The sequence below is a fragment of the Rhinopithecus roxellana genome, chromosome 17 (assembly GCF_007565055.1).
Source record: "Rhinopithecus roxellana isolate Shanxi Qingling chromosome 17, ASM756505v1, whole genome shotgun sequence".
Taxonomy (NCBI): Eukaryota; Metazoa; Chordata; class Mammalia; order Primates; family Cercopithecidae; genus Rhinopithecus; species Rhinopithecus roxellana.
Genome location: NC_044565.1, coordinates 9746943 through 9771622, shown reverse-complemented (window position 1 = coordinate 9771622; position 24680 = coordinate 9746943). Strand labels below are relative to the sequence as shown.

General features: G+C 42.1%; 1 protein-coding gene across 1 annotated transcript in view; it reads left to right on the top strand.

Moving 5' to 3' along the window:
- The first annotated feature begins 343 nt into the window (after positions 1-343).
- Positions 344-24680, top strand: part of LOC104681473 — a 195738-nt gene continuing 171401 nt past the window's right edge. The window contains exons 1-2 of the mRNA XM_030921474.1: positions 344-447; positions 817-1111. Coding sequence (XP_030777334.1) covers positions 399-447; positions 817-1111 — 344 coding nt within the window. The 5' untranslated portion in view covers positions 344-398. The remainder of the gene's footprint in view (positions 448-816; positions 1112-24680) is intronic.

The window sequence follows — 24680 nt, the reverse complement described above, 5'->3', positions numbered from 1 at the left end:
TTGACTGGGAGGGAGCCATGAGAGTGGCGTTCACCTCCCAGAGATGCATCCTAGACACACATTTCTACATCATCAGGGTCCTTCTGCTTTCTCAGCATGGCATGCACTACACAGTGTTTCCCGGCCCAAGGTCCCAACTTCCACTGAGAGATCCTTATTCACATCAGTATAGGCAAATATGACTTAATCTTTCTTTGTCTTCCTTCGAAGGACAATTGATGTCACATTGCTCACAGGATAAACATACCCCTCCCCCACTGGCTGTTTCCACACCCCTGCACCCACCAGAAGACTTGTATATTGTCCCCTAGGAAGGACCTTCTCTTGTCAGTCTGAGATAAAAGCTCAGCTACAACCTTGTCTTCACTGGTCAGGACTCCTGTATTCAATTACTCAAAATGAGGCTCTCTGCTCAGCTCCCGGGGCTACGGATGCTCTGGGTATCTGGTAAGAACAAAAGGAGATGAGCGTGGAGCATGGGGTGGAAGGATGAGCTCTGGGACTCCACAATGTCCCATGCTTATTCTGACCAAGTGTTAGAGGTGTATGGCTTATATTTCAGGGAAGGGAATTTATAATTTGCCCTGTGAATAATTAGAAACCATCTGAAAGGAACAACAACCGGTACTCTGAATACTATCTTGAAAAATAAAAGGATCTCTTGTACCGAGTAAATAATGGGCTCATTGTTAAAAGTTTATTTTTTGTGATGTGAATCGAAATTATTTTTTAAAAAATAAATCAATATTATAAGCAAAATGTTTTTAAGCTCATAATGTTTTTATACAACTTTGTACTTTTCTCTCATTGATTCAGGATCCAGTGGGGATATTGTGATGACCCAGACTCCACTCTCCCTGCCTGTCATCCCTGGAGAGCCAGCCTCCATCTCCTGCAGGTCTAGTCAGAGCCTCCTGCATAGTAATGGATACACCTATTTGGATTGGTACCTGCAGAAGCCAGGCCAGTCTCCACAGCTCCTGATCTATTTGGGTTCCAACCGGGCCTCTGGAGTCCCAGACAGGTTCAGTGGCAGTGGGTCAGGCACTGATTTCACCCTGAAAATCAGCAGAGTGGAGGCTGAGGATGTTGGGGTTTATTACTGCATGCAAGCCCTAGAGTTTCCTCCCACAGTGCTATATCCTCGAACAGAAACCTCCCTGCTGTGCTGGCCCAGCTGCCCACATGTGCTGCCTGTCTAGGGGAGCAGCTGAGCAGAGTCTCTGAGTCTGCAGAAGAGAAGGCTGTTGGAGACGTCAGGGCGGCGTTTGCTGCTGAGGATGCTGGTCCATGATAGCCTCAGCAGCACCTCCAATCCCACATGTTATGGCCCCACCAGCTGTCACAGCCTGGAGAAGGCATCAGCAGGAGGAGAATTCATGTGGGGCTACATGCCCTGAGACCAACCGGCTGTGATGAAAGGAGAGTGAATGAAAGCTCACATCCTCACCCTGCCTGTCTTGCCCACATTTGTCAAGTTCATGTAGCTGTCAGAATAACCAGATCATGGAAGCAGTTTAGTGACAACACAAGTAAAAGGCATATGGGAAATGACCAACTTGGGGTTTGTTTCATACACGATGACACTTAGTCATATTGGGGAACTCATAGTCTCCCATCTTCCTAATTCTGCTCTCTGACTCACACTGAACACTCCTCTCTAGTGTTTTACAGGAGAAAGCATTCTACACAAACTGTCTAGAGGGAAGTATGGCTAAAAACACGAAGTAAAAATGTTTGATGTTGGATTATTCAAATAGACTTTGTAAACTCATGGTAGGTATGAGATCCTAACATGAAAACTTGATTACCATTAATTATCATTTGGCAAGTGAAAAGTAGGTTTTCACGATTCCAAAAGTGGCGTTTAAAAATAACTGCATAAACTCAAAGATAAAAAATAGAAAGTTTATTTCAAGTACAAAGGAAACTTTCAGAATTATGTGAGATTTTTATTTCTCTTCCAAATTCTAAAAGTTTTGAAAGTATTTAGGCTAAGTTCTATTTTAGAGTAGAAATTTATTACTGTGTTTTCATAAGAAAAGGTTTGAAAGAATACAGAAATGCATTCTTTTCACATGATTACATCATTACCTGAAAATGAATCTGAATTCTATGTTTCGGTTGTCAATGCATGGAGCATCTATGCTTTTTATAGATTTTATTAAATATAGTGTTCCAAATGATATTAAATCCCATAACGAGTCATGTGAGCTACATGTCATAACCCAATGTGATAGATACAAAATAATGACAGAATCAACAGAAGAATATCCGCTTCAGGCTAAGGGTATAAAGTACACTTGGATGATTGTTTATTCCAAAATAATGGATTCCATGGTAAGTGCAATTAGAATTCCAAAGTTCCATTTCTGTTAGGTCTTAAAATTGCATGGCAATATTTTTATAGATATCAATCACACTGGAGCCCTAAAATGAAAAATGTTTTTCATTTTTTTTTTAAATACTGATGTTTTTAAATACTGATAGATAAATGCATCATTGAGCTTAAAAGGCATTACATAGAATGCAGTTAAAGAACACAAAATGTGATGGGGCACAGTGGCTCACGAGGTAATCCCAGCACTTTGGGAGTCTGAGTCAGGGGAATCCCCTGAGGAGAGGAGTTCAAGAGCAGTCTGGCCAACATGGTGAAACTTTGTCTCTACTAAAAATACAAAAATTAGGCAGGCATGGCGGCATGCACTTGTAATTCCAGCTACTAGGGAGGCTGAGGCAGGAGAATCGCTTGAACCCGTGAGGCAGAGGTTGCAGTGAGCTGAGATCATGACACTTCACACCAGCCAGGGCAACAGAGAGAGACTCTGTCTTAAAGAAAAACACATACACACACATAAACTGTCAGTAGTATGATCCAGAGCTAAGCAATGCTATCATCATCTTTAGCCCTCATGTGATTGACAGCATCTAGCGGCCTTGAATTTCTGCTTTGCTCTGAGACACAAGATTAGTCCCAACCCATTCAAGATAGTTAGATATATTAACAAACAATCAAACAAACAAGTTACATACTGCTGATGTAAGAAAGGACTGCAATCTCAAAACAAAACGGTGAAAGGTAAACGATCCCCTAAACCTGAGAGAAGATACGAGGAGAATCAGAATTGGCTGGTAAAAAGAAGCCTCTAGTTGCAGTTGACCAAATGTGTCAAGGTTTCTGTGTCTGTGCCATGGCAGTGAAGAGACAGGTGGGTGGCCTTGGTGGTGTTGGTGTCTCTGCTCCATGAAGTCATTCAGGTAGGCAGGAGGCGTGACCACCCTCATTGCACAGCTTACCTCCTTGCTCACAGTCGCTGTCCCAACGGCCCATCCTCAGAAGCATGAGTGGAACAGAGTGAAGGGGAAGCTGTTTTCTTCTAAGGATCAAAAATCTTAAACTTGTACGTAGGGATAAATGTTATTTTTGCTCCGAGTACACATTTGAGAAATCTTCCATTGAGCAGACCTGTGGATAACCCCACATTTTTTCTTTGTTTTAATCTGAAAATGCATTTACATGATTTTTGGAAAATAACTTTTTGAGTAAACAGCTATATTTTAGCTGCTTATTTCAAGTTGTTATTTACCATCTGATAATTATTTGTAAAATGTCATCGATTTAAAAAAATCATCTGCTGCTCTAACTGTCCTCCAATGAAAGTAATTTGTCTTTTTTACCTCATCAGATGCCTTTTAAGCTCCTAAAGTGACCTTATTATTTTTTTTACAGGTTCTGTGCTTTAAGTCAGTTTATTATTTATGATTAATGTATTTATGTATTTATTTTCGCTATCACAAGTAGAAGCCTCGAAGTTGCTATGCCAAAGAAGTTCCTCTAGATGGCAAACAAACCCCACCATACACCAAAGAGAGCCATGTTCTTACAAACCCTGGGAAAGGAAGAGGGCTACTGTCCCATTAACAACTTGGAGCCCCTAAGGCAAGAATGGCTGGGAACATCTGGAACATCTGCTGTGAAGTGAATGGTGTCTTAAATTCATGCTGAAGCCCTAATTGCTGAAAAGTGTAAGACATGGAATGTGGGGATTATATGCATCTTCCCGACACCAACATGATGCTCAGGAAGGAGACTCTTGTTTTCTCTTAGGATTCTTTTACTAACCAAGATTTTGCCTCTACTGAACATTTCCCTTTCCTGATTGTCCCTCTCTATTGACAGAAGATGGCCAAGGGATTCACTACTGAGTCTCAACCTCTTACCCAAAGCCCACGGATACAGTTACTCTTTTCCTTCAAGCTAGTTTTGTTTGTTTTCTAGTAATTCTATTAGCAATAAAAAAATCACTTTTTTTATTCTTAGCTATCAAATATGTTATCTTAGTTAATTACCATGGCTGCCTTCAGAATGATAAATGAACTTTCACAATGATTATTGGGGACCGTGCCGGGGGTGGTGGAGAATGAACAGACACAAGAGACAAAGACAAACAGAGAACATGGCGGCCGCCCCTAGAGCCTCCGCCTCACTTTATTTATACTCCATAAATCCCACGTCAGCAAAAATAACACAATGCAAAACAAACTTTCTGCACCCAGATGTAACCTTCTGCTTAGTTCCTTGTCTCTAAGCTCTTTCTTATTTGTCTGCCTTCTTGGCGCCTACTAGAGTTCATTAAAAGTTCAACTAGAGATACTGTCCTTGACTACTGGAGTTCATTGAAAGTGCAACTAGCTAGAGATACTGTCCTTGAGCCTTATCTATTCTTAGCATATTATTTTCAATGGCCCCTGCAAATGATGTTAAGAGATCCAAATCCATGTGCTTCGGAAGTTGCATGAAGCTGTGTCTAGCCCCGGTGCCAGTGACTCTCCCGGAGTGCTCCATGCAGCTGGCACCACAGAGTCCCTCTGTGCTGTCATATCACCCACTGCCTTCTGTGAATGATATATTCTGATAAGAATTCTGGTGGATGCTCTTTGAGCCAGCGCCCACACAACTCCCATGAAAGCTGAGGACCACAGTCCCCTGAAGACAATCACAGTTAACTAGACTCATAGCTCATGACGTTCCTGTATAGACACAGCTTCTCCCCAGATGGCTGAGGGTTGTCATTGGCTGTGTCCTTCCTTATGCATGACAAGAGGAAACACAGCAGCTCTGTAAGCAGCCCTGCAAGCCAGGTTCTGAGCAAACCCTCCTGTATGGGTCTCTCTTACCTGGACATAGATGTGTAAACCAAAAATGAAACTAGAAGCTCCCTAGACAACTGATAAACTCCTCCTCTCAGCCAAGAAGACACCCAAATCAACCTGAAATCCAAGTACAGGCCATGATGGGAATGGACGATTGGATATGCCTTAACTGACCATCCTCCTTTAAAATTCAGGCACAACTGACAAACTTTTAATGTTAAAATAGAGACCCTGAGAGTGACAAAGCAAACTCTTTGTAGCAATAAGATACCAACATGACAGATATCAGGCCCTAGGAGAAATTAAAGTAATTTTCCCAAAGATATTTTTATTTAATGTATTGGATAATGCCTCTGCAAAACTGTTTCTTGTGGGAAAAATCCATTCTGTAGTGAATCCTATTCCTTTTTGAGTCTCTTTCCTGAGCTAGAGAGATTTAACTAAGAGTCTGGCACCTTTTAAGTCAGCTAAGAAACAATTACAATCTATTCTCTCTGAAGCCTGCTACCTGAAGGCTTCATCTGCATGATGAAAACTTGGCTCCACAACCCTTTTCTAAACCCAGAAACTCCCTTCTGTTGATTACAGGTCATTAAACAAACCCTTTCAACCACTTATGAAATCTTTGATTCCACCTATGACCTGTAAATCCCCAACACGCCCCCTCCTTCAGGCCCTCCTGCGTTTCCATATCAAAGCAATGTACAGCTTACACATATTGATTGATATCTTATGTCTCCCTAAAATGTGTAAAACCAAGCTCGACTACCTTGGGCACACGTTCTCAAGACCTCTTGAGGCTGTTTCACTGATATGTCTTTAACTTTGAACAAATAAATTACTAAATTGATTGAGACTTGTCTCAGATACTTATTGGTGTAGAAGTGTCATTGGATACACTTAGGGAAGTGAAGAGATTTATGAGCTCGAGAAAAGGAGAAAGCCAGGAAGTGTGGAGAGAGAGAGAGAGAGAGATTGTGATGTATGTACAGGATTAACACTGAGACCTGGTTCTGTAATGGTGTAGTACTGAGTATCATCCTCAAATAATGAGGTTTCATTACAAGAAGGCTATGCCTGTGTCTTTTTTGGGAAATAAAGTTATTTGGGAAATTCGCAGGTACAAATTAAGGAGCTTGAAACAGGTAAATGATCTTAAGTTAATCAAGTGGGCCCTAAATGCGATCACAAGAGTCCTGAGATAGAAAAGAGGTAGAGAGACACTTAACATAGACTGAAGAGGAGAAGGCAATGTGAACACAGAGACAGAGATTGCAGTGATATGTCCACAGCCAAGGAGAGCTGAAGCCACCAGAAGCTGGAAGAGCTAAGTCAGACTCCTCCCTAGAGCTTCTGAAGGAGCTAGACCTGACGTCTCCAAGACCTTAGCCCAGTGAAACTGACTCTCAGCTTCTGGTCTCCAGAACTATGAATGATTCCATTCGTGTTGTTCAAAGCGACCACATTTTTGAAAACTTGTTACAGTAGCCCGAGGACACTAACACAAACGGGACTCTGGGAAAATCCAGACTGAAGGTGCTGTGGTGGTTTGCAATCTCCTTGCTTAACATTCTGATACTAGTCATAAAGAGATTGGTGGAAAATTCTGCGATTGAAGAAATGTACATGAAACCTACAGTGTACAGAGAGGCATCTCTTAGTTACAAGACAAATATTGATAATTTTAGTTGAAAATGACATATGACTGGTAATATCTGACACAACATTCTGAGTTATTCAAGGATCCACAAAAGGAGCACTAGATACTCTTCTCATGTACGTGTGTGTGTGTCTGTCTATACATGTATGTGAACTTCATGGTGTGTCAGCTGGTGGAACCCTCAGGACACCCCTTCATATCCTCAGTGCCCCATTTCACACATGAGGCAATTGTTCATAAGAGCACATGGCTGATTTGCATAAAAATCACTTGGTCAGCAGTTATTGAAGCTAAACTTGGAATCCAGGTCTGTCTGACCTTAACTATGTTCCTTCCAAATAGCCACATTCATTCCATAGAGGAACCCACAACCTATAAAACCTAGGAGACAAAACCAGTAGTGCAGGGTGGAGTTTGTAATGCAGGCTCACTGCAGCCCTTCGTCCTCATCACACTGACACTAAGCTTGAATCCGGACCCTTCTACAGTTTTGTCTACAAAGCACAACTTTCTCAAAGCCTTTACAAACACCATGGCAGCAGGGTCACATCTTGCATGGCCCTGACCACATTTTGTCTCCTCTACCACTCCCATCTCTCTGACTCAGTCCTTGCTTTTCAGATTGTGTCTTGTACAGTTAATGTCCCTCTGAATCTTAAAATAGCAAACCAATAGCCCCCTTCTCTTCCATGTGCTGTAAGAGATGACCTCCAGGTTCTAGATACCAAGATTGTACAAGACCTAACCCAGAGATTTACTCAAGAGACTTTATACTTACCAAGAATTCTGGTGCTAGGTCTCCACATGGAAAAATGTCCTCTGTCTCTTGTTGAAACTGACAGCAAAAGACAACAACATAGAACTGTTTGGGAGAACAGAGGACAGTGATACACTAGGGAAGTAAAACACACCCCAACCCCTTGCGTTGGCTGCCTGTTGCTGCTGTAACAAATTACCACAACCTTACTGGCTCCACACAACACAAGGGTACTATCTTACATTTCTGTAGGTCAGAAGCCTTAATGAAGTAAAATCAAGGAGTAATAGGGCAGCATTCATTCTGGAGGCTTCAAGAAAGAGAATCCAATATCCACCTTTCAATTTTTCTGATGCTCCCAGCTTCCTGGCTCCATGGCCCTTTCCTCCATCACTCCAGCATCCCTCTCCGTTGTCCCAGCTCCTCTCTGCCTGAGACCCTCCTCCCTCCCTACTATAAGGAACCTTATGATTATGCTGGTCTCGCCCAGATAATTCAGGATACTCTCCTGACCTCAAAATTCTTAACCATGTCTGTCAAGTGACTTTTGTCATATTCATAAGTAATAATCATAAATTCCGGATGTTAGAATAATGATGTGTTTAGGGGGTGTATTATTCATTTCACAAACAACTCTCATTATCCCCACGATGGTCTTGCCCTAAGGTAGAATAAAAATATCACAATAGATTTTTGAGGCAATAGACCTAGATTTATTTATCTGGGTCTATTTGAGCCAACAGACCCAGATTTATGGGCAATAGACCTAGAAAAATCCCTGAGAGTCTAGTACTCTCTGATGTGTGGATGTCAAATTCTAGGGGATTCTGATTCTCTGCTCTATGTGGACTCCATGATGCACAGCCATTTTTGGAGGAATTCTTTGTTTTTCTGATGAAGAAAAAACGAATCTCTGCTAAAATCATATCTAAGAAAGATTGGGAAAGGGAATTTAAATATTTCTTAAATTTTCTGACTTTCTCTGTGCATTAAAACATGAGAAGTGGCAATAGTTCAAACCAAAAATACCCTCCAAGAATGAGGATTTTTCCAGTGCCTTAGGTTGGGTCCCCCCGGTGACAAGGATGACAAAGATTCACCTGCGGGCAGTATATTTACTAAGTGCAGGAAACAAGCAAGTGAGCAAGGGAAGCGAGAAGGGACAGTGAAAGGTGCTTCAGCAAAGAGCCACCTCTGAGGGTGAGGACAACTCAAGCCCACAAAAAAAAAAAAAACCACAACAAAAATGCCTCTATTATTCCACCTGAGAGATGAGGGAGCTGAGGTATGTATACACCTCACTTGTCATAACTGATTGATAGCTGTCCTTGGGGATGCTAATTCCAGGCCATGAGGTCTGCCTCAATTGCAGGCAGAGCTGCCTTCCTTGGGTTCAGTGAGAGTACAGTGGGGCAGAAAGCACCATAGAAAGTCAGCTGAAGTAGAATCAATAGAAAAGCCAAGATGTAGTAACAATGGCTGATAAAATTACACAGAAAAAAAAGTGCACTTGAATCCAGAGTTGTAAATCTCTGAATATGGATATCTGGATTCTGCTAGGCTTTTCTGTAGCCATTTCCCTGAAATCCAGTCCCCTGGAAAAGCGGCAGGTGGTTTGTGCACAGACTGCGAGAGCTAGGTCTGGCCACTGCTAGTCATGCATTCAGATTCAAAATATTTTTTCATCTACATGGGCAGTGGCTTGGCAGGTGATGGAGACTCTCTCTAAATGGATATGAAACAGGAAGGCTGGCATCTGGGTCAGGATGATGTTCTCACTCACTGCTAAAGAGTAAAAGAGGAAAGGATTACTGATGTTGCACAACAAGAACATGCACTGGACAGCAGCCACTCTTGCTAAGGAGGGAGGGTTCACGGACCCGGCCTTTCCCCAGGGCCTCCCTCTCATCTGCTCTCCAGAAAGCCAGGCTTTAGGGCAGATGCACCTGAGACCCCAGGGTGAACAAGCTGATGGGGGAGTGCAGCTCAGAGCTTTACTCAGGGAATGTGGGCTTTCTTATTCTACTTTGAAACAATTGATTATTTGAGCCTAGATTGATCAATGGTTTACGATGATCCTAATCCAGGCTCTTATAGTTAGCGAGTGAAACAGAGATTTTAGTTGAAATAACCAGACCTGGCATCACCAGTCAGCTCTCCATGCTGGTGCACCATAAGAAATCATACCCAAAGGCAGGAAATGGGATAGAATACGGGGATCCTCACGCCAAGAATAGGGTGCAGCCAATTTAGCCCCTGAGCATTAAAGAGATCAGTAGCTCTGGATAATGGAGATCTATGCGTGTCACAGCTATCAACTTTGTGCATCCTCAGCAAATCTCTTTTCTGTATAATGCTAAGAACAGTGGCTTAAGTTTATTAGTAAATTCTATTGAATTTATTAAACATGCTTCTGATAAACTTTTTATTTTCTTTAAAAAAATACAATTTGACACAGAAAGAGACATTGCTAGTACAACACCAAATACTTCCACACTCATTAAATTCTTTTGAGAGTAACTGAAAGTTCTGACAGCCTCACTTCTATAACTTTATTACGAATTTTCTGTCAAAAGTGATGCTTTCCTATGCATTCCTAATGCAAGTATATAATACATGACTTAATCTAGTCTTAGGTTCATTGAAATTTTTGAAAATTCACTTCAGATAACCATATGTCCACCAAAGAGAAATGTATTCTCTCAAGGTTAATCTGCGCTGCCCTGGTCTGACCTGGGATCCTGGGGACACTGCCCCTGTGTTGAGTTACTGAGATGAGCCAGCCCTGCAGCTGTGCCCAGCCTGCCCCATCCGTGCTGATTTGCATGTTCCCACAGCACAGCCCCCTGCCCTGAAGACTTTTTTTACAGGCTGGTCACACCCTGTGCAGGAGTCAGTCCCAGTCAGGACACAGCATGGACATGAGGGTCCCCGTTCAGCTCCTGGGGTTCCTGCTGCTCTTGCTCTCAGATAAGGAAAAAGGAAAAAAAGAATTTACTCAACTTTTACTCTCTGGAACTTCAGGGAAGTTCTCTTAGAAGATGATTAATTGTGTGGACATTTGTTTTATGTTTCCAATCTCAGGTGCCAGATGTGATATCCAGATGACCCAGTCTCCATCCTCCCTGTCTGCATCTGTAGGAGACAGAGTCACCATCACTTGCCGGGCGAGTCAGGGCATTAGCAATGATTTAGCCTGGTATCAGCAGAAACTGGGGGAAACTCCTAAGCTCCTGATCTACGATGCATCCAGTTTGCAAAGTGGGATTCCCTCTCGGTTCAGTGGCAGTGGATCTGGGGCAGATTTCACTCTCACCATCAGCAGCCTGCAGCCTGAAGATTTTGCAACTTATTATTGTCAACATTATTACAGTGCCCCTCCCACAGTGTTACAAGTCATAACATAAACCTCCAAGGAAGTAGATGTGTGAGGCTGAGCCACCCCAGATCCTCCTCCTGGTACCTCTATCTGCTGAGGACATTTCTCAAACTTAGTCAGGTTTTGAAAGTCATTGGGAGATGTCTGTAGAGAGGACCAGGGAGGCTCCTCTGAACCCTAAGCCTCTTTCACCCTCATCCCCGCAGAAAAGACATCACAATGCCTGTCCTGACTGAATAAAGAAGAGAGATAAGTCCACCTGAGGAGTCTGTGTTATGGGATAATTGGAATTCATACAGCAAAAGAGAAGCTATTCTCAGTATTCTAAGGAGAAATTCTTCAAACTGGATAAATTAGAGTCTAAACCACAGTGTTTCCAAAGCCTATGGTATGTTATTCATGAAGCAGGTACCAGAGACAGGGGATTCTCAGGTGCTCCTCCAGAAGCCAGAGTGCACCTGCCCCTGGTGGTATGTGCTGAGTACAGTGTGATGATCCTCAGACCCATCTGGGAAGCCCAGGATTGGGAGTGCTGACGCTCTCAGCTGCCTGCAGCATGTCTCCAGGTGATTCTCCAGTCCACACATAACTCCACGTGCTTTACTTCAGGTGTCAGTGTACACGAATCCACCACTCTGACTTCCACATTTCATGGGAGTGCCTCTCGTTGACCAATTCTAAAGAAACCATATAGAGAAAAGGGATTTTAGAAAGTGTGCTCCCAGAAGTGATAGTAATGATGGGAAATTGACAGCTGACTGGCCAGTAAGGTGACTCTTTCCACAAGGCTCAAAATTTTGCCAGTTACAAATTGTCCCAGAATAGATTTGAATGTGCTTTCAAGTATTACCAGTTTGGGGTCATAGCAAGAAAATTTTGTTAAGTCACAGATAAAATGTGAAAATCAGGATATTGCATGAAATATACAATAAGGCTGTGTGTGGTGGCTCTGGCCTGTAATCCTGTGATAGTTAATAATGAGTGTCAACTTGATTTGTTTAAAGGATTTAAATATTGTTCCTGGCTGTGTATTTGAGGGTGTCGCCAAAGGAGATTAATACTTGAGTCAGTAGGCTGGGGAAGGCAGACCCCCCCACTTAGGCTATGGGCATCATCTAATCAGCTGCCAGTGAATATAAAGCAGGCAGAAAAAAGGTGAAAAAGTGAGTCTGGCCCAGCCTCCCAGCCTACATCTCTCTCCCGTGCTGGATGCTTCCTGCCCTCAAACATTGGACTCCAAGTTCTTCAGTTTTGAGACTTGAGTTGACTTTCCTTGCTCCTCAAGCCTGCAGACATCCCATTGTGGGACCTTGTGATTCCGTAAGTTAATACATAATAAATTCACACACACACACACACACACACACACACACACACACACACACACACATATATACACATCCTGTTACTTCTGTCCCTCTAGAGAACCCTTACTAACAGAGGTCTTGGTACCAGGAATGGTTCTACAGGAACAGAATATTAAGTATGGAGTTCTTCCATTGGTCTTGGGGTTTCTGGAACTGGCTGCTTAATATGATTAGAACCCAAAATGCTAAGGATTTTACTTCTAATAGTATGGAGAACACTGAGAGTCCTTGGCATGCACAGTTTAGACAGTTATGCAAAATAAATGCATTAGACACTCCTGAATCATCACTCCTGAGAAGCAAGGAGTTTAGTGACTCTATACTTAATACCCTTGACAAATGCCTTGCAAAATAGCTTTGTGTGGGCAGCACCTGCATCTTTGAGAGCCCTGTAATGGCTCTTCTCTGTATGTCAGATCTAATAGTGAGAACTGTAGTCACTCAATTACAAAATTTAAATACAATTAAGAATAACTGGATCCTAAGGTGTAAGGGGCCAAGTGGTGGCACTCAACCCTCAAAGGCAAGGTGGCATAGCTACTATAATGGACAGAAGAGACAAAGCAGCAATCTGAATAGTCTGACTCATGTAAAGCTCTGGCACTGCTAATTAATCATGGTGTTCCTAGATGTGAAATTGATATGAAGTCTACTGTCATGTCTAAATGACAATTTGGGTACTAAACTGTCATAAAAAATAAAAAGCTTTGAAATAAGTAAATATATAATTTTTACATTATATGGTCACTACCTGAAAATAAATCCGACTCCCATATTCTAATACTGATGGGATGGAAAAAGTATGCTTTGCATGGCTTCACTTAAAATAATTTCTCAAAAATATTTGTGAACTAATCATGGGCACATCAGTTCCAATTTCATGAGGTGATATGATCAACGTAAAGAATTGTTTATACCAAAAGGACAAAATATCTTTTTTTCTGGTTAAAATAATGAACCCCATCAGAAATCCTTGTCTGTTCTAGGAAGATGGATTCCATAATGAGTAAAGCTAAAATTATATTCCCCAGCAGAAATATCAAAAATAAATATATATTAAAAACATTGTGTATAGGAAAGAATTTGTCACACATACAAAAAAGACAAGTCTTCTGAGTACTTTTCTTCACATATTCCTGAGTGAGAACACACATCCAACCAAAAATCTGTTGACTTCACTCCCACAATCAGCAGTGTGGAGACTAAAGATAGTACAATTAAAATTACATTCTTAACCCTGAAGTCCAAAACAAAGAATAGATAGTTTACAGAAAAGAGTTTGTAAAACAAAAAATGGCAGATCTATAGAAGGCATTCACAAGTAAGAAAACTCATCTAGCCAAAAGTCTAGGGATTTCACCATCACAAACACCACTTTGGAGCCTGGAGATGTTGCACAGCCTCCTGTGAGCAGGACTCTGATCGGGACCCTGCACAGTGTGATGGCCCCAAACACAAAACTCAAAGGAAGTTCAGCCTCTCGGTGTGGCAGGAGCAGCTGCAGTGCCAGGGGATGTGTCCCCAGCAGTTGGAGTCAGGTGGGCTCAGGGAGATGACTGGAAAGCCTTTGAGGAAGGAAGAGGCCGTGAGGCCTCAGTCACAGGCACAGGCTTGTCTTCTGTGTAAACAGGGCCAGGGTCCTCCAGGATGCCTTACAGAGCCTCCTCCTTTCCCCACACATAGGGCACTGAAGCCCCACCGATCCTCCAGGGTTGGCTGCCACATCCTCCCTGGAGCAGCCCCTAAAGTTCCCTGCTGTCCTCATGGCTGTAGGGATGTGCAGTCATGTCACTGTAAGGGAACCCTAGTGTGTCCTGTCATCAGCTGCTGCCACTGATGACCTTCACGGCACTTCTCCATGCCTTTCCCAAGTGACCCCACTCTCACCAATCATCAGGAAGATGGAAAGCAGCCTGTACTGCATGATGTTTGGCTTATGAGCAAGTCAGAGATCACAGAAGTCTCGTTTATGTGCAGCTCATAATATCACAAAGAATTCCTATTTTGACTTTCCCTGACTCCTCATCCTTTCTGAGCAGTTACTCACTCTGCCCATCCACTCTAAGACTTTCTTCTTGTGCACCTGCTAATGGTGTTTTCATCTGGAGACGGATGTGATTCTAATGGTGGAATAGTAGATGTGTGCTTGTCACATCCTCATATCTCTAAAAATAAAAGTCCCTTCTTTTGAGTGTATATTTAGTAGTACTTTACTTAGTTTCAAAATATTTGGAATCCTTTTAATAAATTTTTTAAAAATTAATTTTAGCATTTCAGTGGTTTTAGAGGTATGAGTGGTTTTTGGTTACAGTGATGAATTGTATAGTAGTGAACTCTGGACTGTAGTTACCCATCACCCTCATAGTGTACCTTGTGCCCAAGAAGTAATTTTTCATCCCTCCTCCTTCTTCCACTGCCTTCTGACAACTTTCTGTTTCCAATTTCTAATACAATTCTCTCAGTTATGAATAATTTGTTTTTTACGATTTAATCAGCTTCATTTTATTGAAATATCTTGTGGCCATAAATATATGTATCATTAGCTAATATTCTGAAAAGACCATGGAATCTGCTGTGGTTTGGTGGAGTGTTCTCTAAGCATCAATCTTGTCCAGATGGTTGATAGTGTTGTTCAAGTCGTCTGTATCTGCAGTGGCCCAAGGGACAGGGCTGTTTGCACTGCAACCCGCACCTGCTGCAGAGCCCTTTTCTATCCTGAGTCCCACTCACGACTGCAGACTTTCATGTTACCTGGTGGACCAAATCTGTATTCGAAAGGGTAGAATATGTAGCCTCCAGAAACTAAAAATGTCCTACTTGGGACTTCTTTCTTTTAAAGACAAAGACATTCATTAAAAACACTGGAATAAAATAGATACTCCTGTAATCCTGAACTCTGATTCTCTCCGTGTTGATGTATCACACATTACATCCAGTGGCCTTGTTCATGGGGACACCACTTAGTGTCATTTGATGGCAGCTGTAGAGACGAATGCCAAGATTCAAGATCTGAATTGAGAGGGAACTTTCAAGACACAGAATGCTCAGGAAGGAAACAGAATCATTACTTCACTTTGTGCAGTTTGCTGGTGGCTGAGGTGGGCTCGGCAGAATGTTTAACAAGCACAGAGGGAAAGCTCACTATTTAATCCCACAGCTGTGTGTATAGTTTTATAGGATTTCTAAACATTTTTACAAGAAAAAGTAAAGAACAATAATTCAAACATTTGGAAACAGGTTCAGCTTAGACAGGTCTAAAACAGGGTGTGAAGGTGCAACATACAAGCAACCCTCTTTCTTCCAGTGCTGGAAAGATGGATTCTCAGAAGCAGAAGACACACACTCACAGAGGCTTCATTCCCTGAACTCTTTGGGTTTCAGAATATTTACCTGTGAATCTATGGTCCAGTGAGTGACAATTTACAGTTAGTGAGATAATGCAGACAGCTGCAACCCCAGGTGCCTTGCAGCCAGGAATCCAGTCACAGGACCTGCAGCTTCACAAAGGCACACTTCGTGGGTGGCTTGGTCTCAATTCTCATCCAAAGAGAAACTCTTCCCTTTACTCAAAATAACCTTCATTGCACCCCATGTGGGGAACAGGTCTCTGTGTTTCTCACCCTCATCCATGGTAGTGCTTGTTTGGACAATATGGGCCAACACAGTCTGTAGAACAAAGTCTACAGAATTGGAAACAGTGACATATAAATGAGCTAAAGATGGCCTGTGTGTCCTGGCCCTTATGTTGTTTATTTCAAAAGAAAAGAATAATTCAACCTTTCAGAAAACACTTTGCATGTCCAGAAAATGTCAACCACATCTGCTAGCAATAAGATAAACCCCAGTTATGGAAACCTTAAACCAGAAACTCCCCACTGTGCTGCTGTGTGGCATCCCCCAGACACACAGCCCCTTGTCCAGTGATCCATCCGGTTTGAGAAGCAACCCTGGGACCTTATTCTCTGCACAGTTTCCTGCTGAGGGGCTTCTCTTTGCAAACCTGACAAAGCCTCATTCAATAAAGTCATGTGTGCAACTGCCACCCTGTGGCCATCTCTTTTCCTTGATCAGCCCTCAAGCCCTTCCCTACAAATCGGATCAAAGTGTCCACCCCAAACACTGACGCCAGGGTCATGAACAAAAACAATTCCACTTCCAACACTCTCTTCCCAAGTCTTTTGAATAAAGCATTTGCTCCCAATTCTATGGACCCCAAACTAACCGTATCAGGGAAAGGAGACACAGCCATAATAAACCCCACCTGTATAAGTCATCCCTCACCCAGGTGACCATGGTTCATGTTAGAGACGCTCAGAGGCAGAGGCCTGATGCACACCCAGATCCGAATGGAGGTGGTTCTGAAACCTTCTGATTTGTGTCCACTGTGGAGTGACCACAGTGTTGCTGTCAAAGCCTTGGCATAAAGTGTCAACATATAAGAGAGGGAGGTTTGTAATCAGAATTAGTAATATTATTCTTTAAGTCTATAGGTAATACATGGTAATTTCAAAGTCCTTTTCTGAACAAAAAAGATCTTTACAAGATTTCACATTTAATGATTATGTAAGGCAACAACAGATCATGAGATTTGTCTTAATCACAGTGGTAGCCTTCTTAACAATTTATTATGAAGTCTCACAGGAATTAGCAAGCCTGTCTTAAATTCAAGCATCTTAAAGAATACTTTGCAAAAATAATATGTTCAAGAATTGACTTTTAGTAAAAGAAAAGATGACAACATTTTTACTGTCATTCACTTTCCTGCAATTCAAATTTCTGGATTGAGTAATGGATGCAACTGATTCTTCATTTAACACCCTTTCAGGAAAATTATTTAAAACTTGTGATAAGATGGATCATCTTGTTCCACTTTAGTTAGGCTGATTGTGGTTTGTGTTTTCTTTTTCTTTTCCTTCAGCCTCTGATGTACCTTTTTTTCACTATTATGATTAATTAGTCTCTGATGTTTTGAAGACTGAGAAGCAGATTAGAATTGGTTAATTACATAAGAAAAGAAAAATCACATACACAAAAGTTACTAAATTTAATGAGAAAAGAGTAAATAAAATATGAACCTTTATTTCAATCCATTCTCTTAAGTACAATTTGATCTCCTTAACTCACATTATTGAAATAGAATTCAATATTTAAAGGTCACTGTTGTTGGTTTTTCAATTATCTTTTCCAATCTTGTAAAAAATGTTATTTTGTTAGATTTCCCAGAAGATATTTAAACCAAACTTTCCTCTGAAATATTACCTAGAATTTCATTTGTTTGTGTTCTTGGGCAATTAATTATGAATTTCTGTTAAATTTCCCATGATTACATAGTATTTCAATTACAATTCAGTCTTTCCATTGTTCCTGTATTTTTTTTTTTTTTCCAGAAATGTGACTGTCCTTGTGATGGTATTCGGTATCGGCACTATTATTCAGGAACTCTTCAATTAAATACTAAGCTCATCACTAACAAGTGCAAAAAAGTGAAATTGTTTCTCTTTCTCATGATTAGCTGTATGACAGACTCACATCTCTGAGCTGTGAGTATCTTTTCAGGAAACCATGAAAATGTCAGTTTCAGGTACAGGTTACCCTGAGACATCAAACTGTAGATGCAGTCCTTGCTCTTCTCACACAGACAATTTCCTTCTCAACTGCAGATTCATGGCTGTGGCTGCAGCACATCTAGGTTGGGCGAGACTCAGGTCTCACTCAGAGTTGGCAAGAACCTGGAAGCCCTGATAGGACCTGATCCCACATGACCAGTGAGACTGTGTGAGAAGAGTTTTCCTAAGCACCACTCGGAAAAACATCATGCAGTGTTATTTCTTATTGGTCTGCATCATTAACTGAGGAAATTCTTCCCTATGAGAGCCTGCTGGTTAATCTGGTATATGTGGGATGATTTTGTTGGGATATATCCCAGATTGAACAGATGGTCACCAGGAATTTTATATTCACTGCCTGAGGCATAACATTCTTGTCCCCTTTCTTCTTACTTACGCTAAGCTCTTGTCTCTAAATGTAGAGACCCACACCATTCTCTGTGAGGTGTTTGGTCAGAGTGCTCTTATGGGGCTCACTCACCAGTTTCCAGGGTAGGGTAGATCTTAACACTTGCTTTGAACAATGTTGACCAGTTATCCTGGAAACAGCAGACACCAGGCAGCACTTGAGTTGGCTCAGGAACACTTTTCATTTGCAGGCCCTCTGCCCATCAGTGCTTGTGGGAATGGGGCTGTTTTCTTCTCTAGACTGACAGGAGGGAGCCATGCAGGATGGTATTCACCTCCCAGAGATGCATGCTGGAAATACATTTCCACATTGTCAGGGTCCTTGTACTTTCTCAGTGTGGCACACACTGCACAATGTGTCCCTGCCCAAGGTCTCAACTTTCACAGTCAGAGACTTCTTCCCTTGACCACAGGCAAACTTGACTTGATCTATGTTTGTTTTGCTCCAGTGAACATTTTATGTCACACTGTTCACAAAAGAGACATTCCCCTGCCCCATCAACCTCTTCCACACAACTGCACCCACCAGATGATTTGCATATTGTCCCCTAGAAAGGTCCTTCCCTCGTGAGTCTGAGATAAAAGCTCAGCTCTAACCTTGCCTTGACTGATCAGGACTCCTCAGGTCACCTTCTCACAATGAGGCTCCCTGATCAGCTCCTGGGACTGCTAATGCTCTGGCTCCCTGGTAAGGACAAGATTAAAATAAGGTGGGAAAATGGGGTGGAAGGATGAGATCTGGGGACCTCACAGCTTCCTATATTTATTTCAACCGTGTGCCCCAGGCACATGGTCTATACTCCATGATAGAGAATTCATTTATTTTTCTCAGGAATAAACAGGAATCACCTCCCAGGAATGAGGACCAGTGCTCTGATTAAGAACTTGAAAATAAAGAGTTCCCTCCTGACTAGTAAATAATGGATTCATTTTAGAAACTCTACCTTTCATCATACAAATCAAAACTTGAAAAACTACGTAACTGTAAATCAATATCTTAAGGGAAATCATGAAAGTTGCTCAAAATGTGTTTAGATAACCTTGCACATCTCTGTTATTATTTCAGGATCCAGTGGGGACATTGTGATGACCCAGACTCCACTCTCCCTGCCCGTCACCCCTGGAGAGCCGGCCTCCATCTCCTGCAGGTCTAGTCAGAACCTCTTGGATAGTGATGACAAAAATACCTATTTGGATTGGTACTTGCAGAAGCCAGGCCAGTCTCCACAGCTCCTGATCTATGATGTTTCAAGCCAGGCTTCTGGAGTCCCAGACAGGTTCAGTGGCAGTGGGTCAGGCACTGATTTCACACTGAAAATCAGCTGGGTGGAGGCTGAGGAGGTTGGGGTTTATTACTGCATGCAACGTATAGAGTTTCCTTCAACAGTGGTACAGCCAGGAACAGAAAGCTCCCTGCTGGGGTGTCCCAGCTGCTCACATGTGCTGCTTATCTGGGGAGCAGCTCAGCAGGGTCTCTGAGTCTGCAGAAGAATAGGCTGTTGGAGAATTCAGGGCAGAGTTTGCTGCTGAGGACTCTTCCTGGGACGACAGGTGCATGACACTAAGCATGGCTAATGTTTCTATTTTTTCGTCAAGTCAGTGCTTCACCATGTTGCCTAGCTTGTTCTCAGACTCATGGGTTCAAGCCACCCACCTGAGTTGGCCTCCCTACGGGCTGGGAGTCCAGTGTGAGCCATTGCTCCAGGTCAGCACCCTGTTTATGTTCCTGTCACCTGCCACAGCCTTACTCTCTTAAGCAACAGGGGAATGAGGAGGTTCTAGGGCCCTGTGAGTAAAAAATTGGGAGGAAAGGGTAAGGAGAATGGAAGCTCATCTGAATCCTCCTTCCTTGTCTGCATTTCTTTAAATTTATTGAGCAAAACAGCCAGAATATTGATCATTTCTGGCAAAACATGTCGAATACATCTTAGGGTTTAACAGTTTTGGGTACCTTTTAAAGAAAATATTTGGTTATATGTAAAATTGGTATTTTACCACTTTTTAAATTCCTGCTTCTTCTATTTACCATTCTTCTCCACTCCATGAGACATTAGAGACAGGATTCTCCACTAGTTCTCCTCAGGGGGGAATTGGCTGAGGACAATCAGTAACATCTTGGTTGTGAGTGTTAAATAGATTTTGTAATTTCATAGCGGATGCAAGTTCCTAATACTAAAACTCCTTAATTACAATTATCTCTTGCTGATAGAAAAAGGGAGTTTTTGAAATTTCGAAAGTTGGTTTTAAAAATAAAATGCATATGCTGGAAGATGCAGTATACTAAAGATGTAGTATTTTCCATGGATCATTGAGAAAATACAGGATGATGTAAACTGTTCTATTTTCCAAAGTTCAGAATTTGAGATTGGGCAGACATCGGGAATGGGAGCATGAAGAGAACACAGGAGAGGTCAGCTACTGTTCAATTAAACTGTCCTTGATTATGGTGGGTGCGGATGTGTCTGGAAGTGGTGATGGCAGTTGATGATGTGGATCCAAAAAAGGGCCAAATATGTTTCTTGTGAAGAACCACAAAGTTGAAGGCACTGCTGCCTGGCTTCCTGGGTGGAGCCTGTGCCACTGGGAGTCTCAGGAAAGTAATGTCGTGAGTAAGCATTTAGTTCTGTAATCACCAAAGTTTTACTGCAGTCCCTGTGCAAAGAGACCTGAGATCATGTCACTCAGTTCTAGTCAAATCACAGCAGCCAGGCAGAGCTTCTGAAACTTATTCTATCCTTAGAGGAGGTCTAGCAGAGACCACTGTTTGGGTCTGGGAGATGTCACAACCACTGACATGCTGAGCAGAAGGCCCAGCAGGATGTAATCCAGCAGGTTTTGATAAAAGACAACTTTGATATTAAGTTGTCAAAAACAAACAATAAAAGGGCTTGAGGTAAGTAAATATATTATTTTTACACAATGTGATCATTACCTAAAATAAATTTGATATATATATTCTAGTGGTAATGGTATAGAAAAATGTATGATTTGTATATATTCAGTAAAAATAATGCTCCAAAAATATTTATGAATTATTCATGGGTATGTCAGTTACCTGTCATGAGGTGATATGCTTAAAGAAATGTTTGTATTAAAAGGACAAAATATCTTTTTTCTGGTTAAAAAATTTAATCACATCAGAAATGATTGTCTTTTCTAAGATGATGGATCCCATGGTAAGTGAATTTAAAATTGTATTTTTTTTTTTTTTTTTTTTGAGAGGGAATCTCACTCTGTCACCCAGGCTAGAGTGCAGTGGTGCGATCTCGGCTCACTGTAAGCTCTGCCTCCCCAGTTCATGCCTTTCTCCTGCCTCAGCCTCCCAAGTAGATGGGACTACAGGCACCCTCCATGACGTCTGGCTAATTTTTTTGTATTTTTAGTAGAGACGGGGTTTCACTGTGCTAGCCAGGATGGTCTCAATCTCCTGACCTCGTGATCCTCCTGCCTCAACCTCCCAAAGTGGTGGGATTACAGCCATGAGCCACTGCACTCAGACTAAAATTGTATTTTTAAGCAGAAATGTCAAAGAAAAAAAAAGAAAGAAAGAAAGAGAGAGAGAAAGAAAGAAAGAAAGAAAGAAAGAAAGAAAGAAAGAAAGAAAGAAAGAAAGAAAGAAAGAGAAAGAAAGAGAGAGAGAAAGCATGGAATACAGCAAGGAATTTGTCACACATACAAAGAATGACAAGTCTTTACTTTTCCATTCATGAGTGAGAACACACATCCAACCCAAAATCTATTGATTTCACTCCCACAATCACCAGTGTGGAGACTAAAGGTAGCACAATTAAAATTACATTCTTAACCAAAAAGTACCAAAACAAAGAAAAGATGGTTTATAGAAAATAGTTTGTAAACTAAAGAATGACATGTCTGTAGAAGGTATGCACAAGCAGGGACTCACATCTAACCAAAATTCTAGAGAGTTCACCATCACAAACACTACTTTGGAGCCCTGAGATACTGCACATCCTCCTGTGAGCAGGACACTCTTTTGGGACCCTGCACAGTGAGATGTCCCCAGACACAACTCTCCCAAGGAAGCTCAGCCTCTCAATGTGGCAGGAGAGGTTGCAGTGCCAGGGAATGTGTCCACAGCAGGTAGAGTCAAGTGGGCTCAGACAGTTGGCTAGAGAGTCTTCGGGGAAGATGACATGAGGTCTCAGTCACAGGTACATGCTCCTCTTCTGTGTAAACAGGGGCCAGGTTTCTCCAGGGCACAGTCCAGAGCCTCTTCCTTCCTAACTCCTTTGGGTGCACAAGCCCCACAGACCCTCCAGGGTTGGCTGCCACATCATCCCCGGACCAGCCAGTAAAGTTTCCTGCTGTCCTCATGGCTGCAGGGATGCTCAGTCACGTCACTGGGAGGAGATCCTAGTGTGTCCTGTCCTCGCCTGCTATAGGCATACTTGACTTGAACTATGTTTTGCTCCAGTGAATATTTTATGTCACATTGTTCACAGTAGAGATATACCCTCTACACCATAGACCATTTCCACACTGCTGCCCCCACCAGGTGATTTGCATATTGTCCTCTAGGGAGGACCTTCCCTTGTGAATCTCAGATAAAAGCTCAGCTCTAACCTTGCCTTGACTGATTATGACTCCTCAGTTCACCTTCTCACAATGAGGCTCCCTGCTCAGCTCCTGTGGTGGCTAATGCTCTGGGTCCCTGGTAAAGACAGAAGTAAAATGAGGTGGGAAAATGGGGCTGGAAGGTGAGTTCTGGGGGCTCCACAGCTTCCCATATTTATTTCAACCATGTGTTAGAGCCATATAGTCTATGCTCCAGGAAAGAAAAATCATATTTTGGTCTTACGGATAAACAGGATTCACCTCCAAGGCACAATGACCACTGATGTGATTAAGATCTTGAAAATAAAGAGGGAATGTGTCCACAGCGTGTGGAGTCAGGTAGACTCAGGTAGTTGGCTGGGGAGTCCCCTGCTGGCTGGTAAATAATGGGTTTATTTTAGAAAGCCTACTTTTTATGATATAAATTAAAACTGGAAAATACATGTAACTGTAAATCAGTATCATAAGAGAAACCGTGAAAATTGCTCATAATATGTCTGTATAACTTGCACTTCTCTGTTATTTTTTCAGGACCAAGTGGGGATATTATGATACCCAGACTACACTCTTCTGGCCTGTCACTGCTGGAGAGCCACCCCCATATCCTGCAGGTCTAGTCAGAGCCTCTTGCCCAATGATGGATACACCTATTTGTATTGATTCCTGCAGAAGCCAGGCCAGTCTCCACAGCTCCTGATTTATTTTGCTTCAAACCGGGCCTCTGGAGTCCCAGACAGGTTCAGTGGCAGTGGTTCCGGCACTGATTTCACACTGGAAATCAGCCAGGTGGAGGCTGAGGATGTTGGGGTTTATTACTGCATTCAAGCCCTAGAGTTTCCTTCCACAGTGGTACAGCCCTGAACAGAAACCTTCCTTCTGGGGTATCTCAGCTGCTCACATGCACTGCTTGTCTGGGGAGCAGGTCAGCAGGGTCTCTGAGTCTGCAGAACAGTAAGCTGCTGGAGAATACAGGGCAGCGTTTGCTGCTGAGGACTCTGGCCCATGGGAGCCTCAGCTGTGCCTAAATTCCACATGTTAAGGCTCCATCAGCTGCCATGGGTGGCCACGTGCTCCGCAAGCAAGCAGCTCTGATGAAGGGTGAGTCAATGAAAGCTCATCCTCACCCTCCCTGTCTGGCCCACATTTGTCAAGTCCATTTATCTGGCAGAACAATCAGATCATGGAAGCAGCTTAGTGGTAACACAGTGAAATACATGTTGGAAATGTCTGGTTCGGGGATAGCTTTATACATGGTAACACTTGGTCATACTGGGAAATTGCTGTCTTCCCACTTTCCAAACTTTCTCTCTCCTTTACTACTCATACAAAACTGCCCTCTCAAGTATTATGGTGGAGAAATCATTCTGCTTTTTGCACGGGAGTATGGCTAAGAATAATCAGTTAAAATGTTTGATTTTATTTTTACTATGTATGGATTTTTAAAATCCAGGGCAGATATAAATCCTAATATCGAAATAGTTTGATTTGCCTCAATTACCTTTTGCTGACTGAAAATAGAGTTCTTGCAATTCCAAAAGTGGGCATTGAACACAGACAAAATAATTCAGATGGAGAACATAAAGTTTACATAATGTACCACAGGAACAATGCAGAATTATATGAGCTTTTATTTCCTTCTCAAATTCTTAGAATTTAAAAAATATTTTACTGATATAGCATTTTAAAGAGAAAATATTTAGTGCTATGTTGTTGTAAGGAAATGATTCAAAGAATGAATAATTGTATTATCTTTATATGACACTCTTCCTGAAAA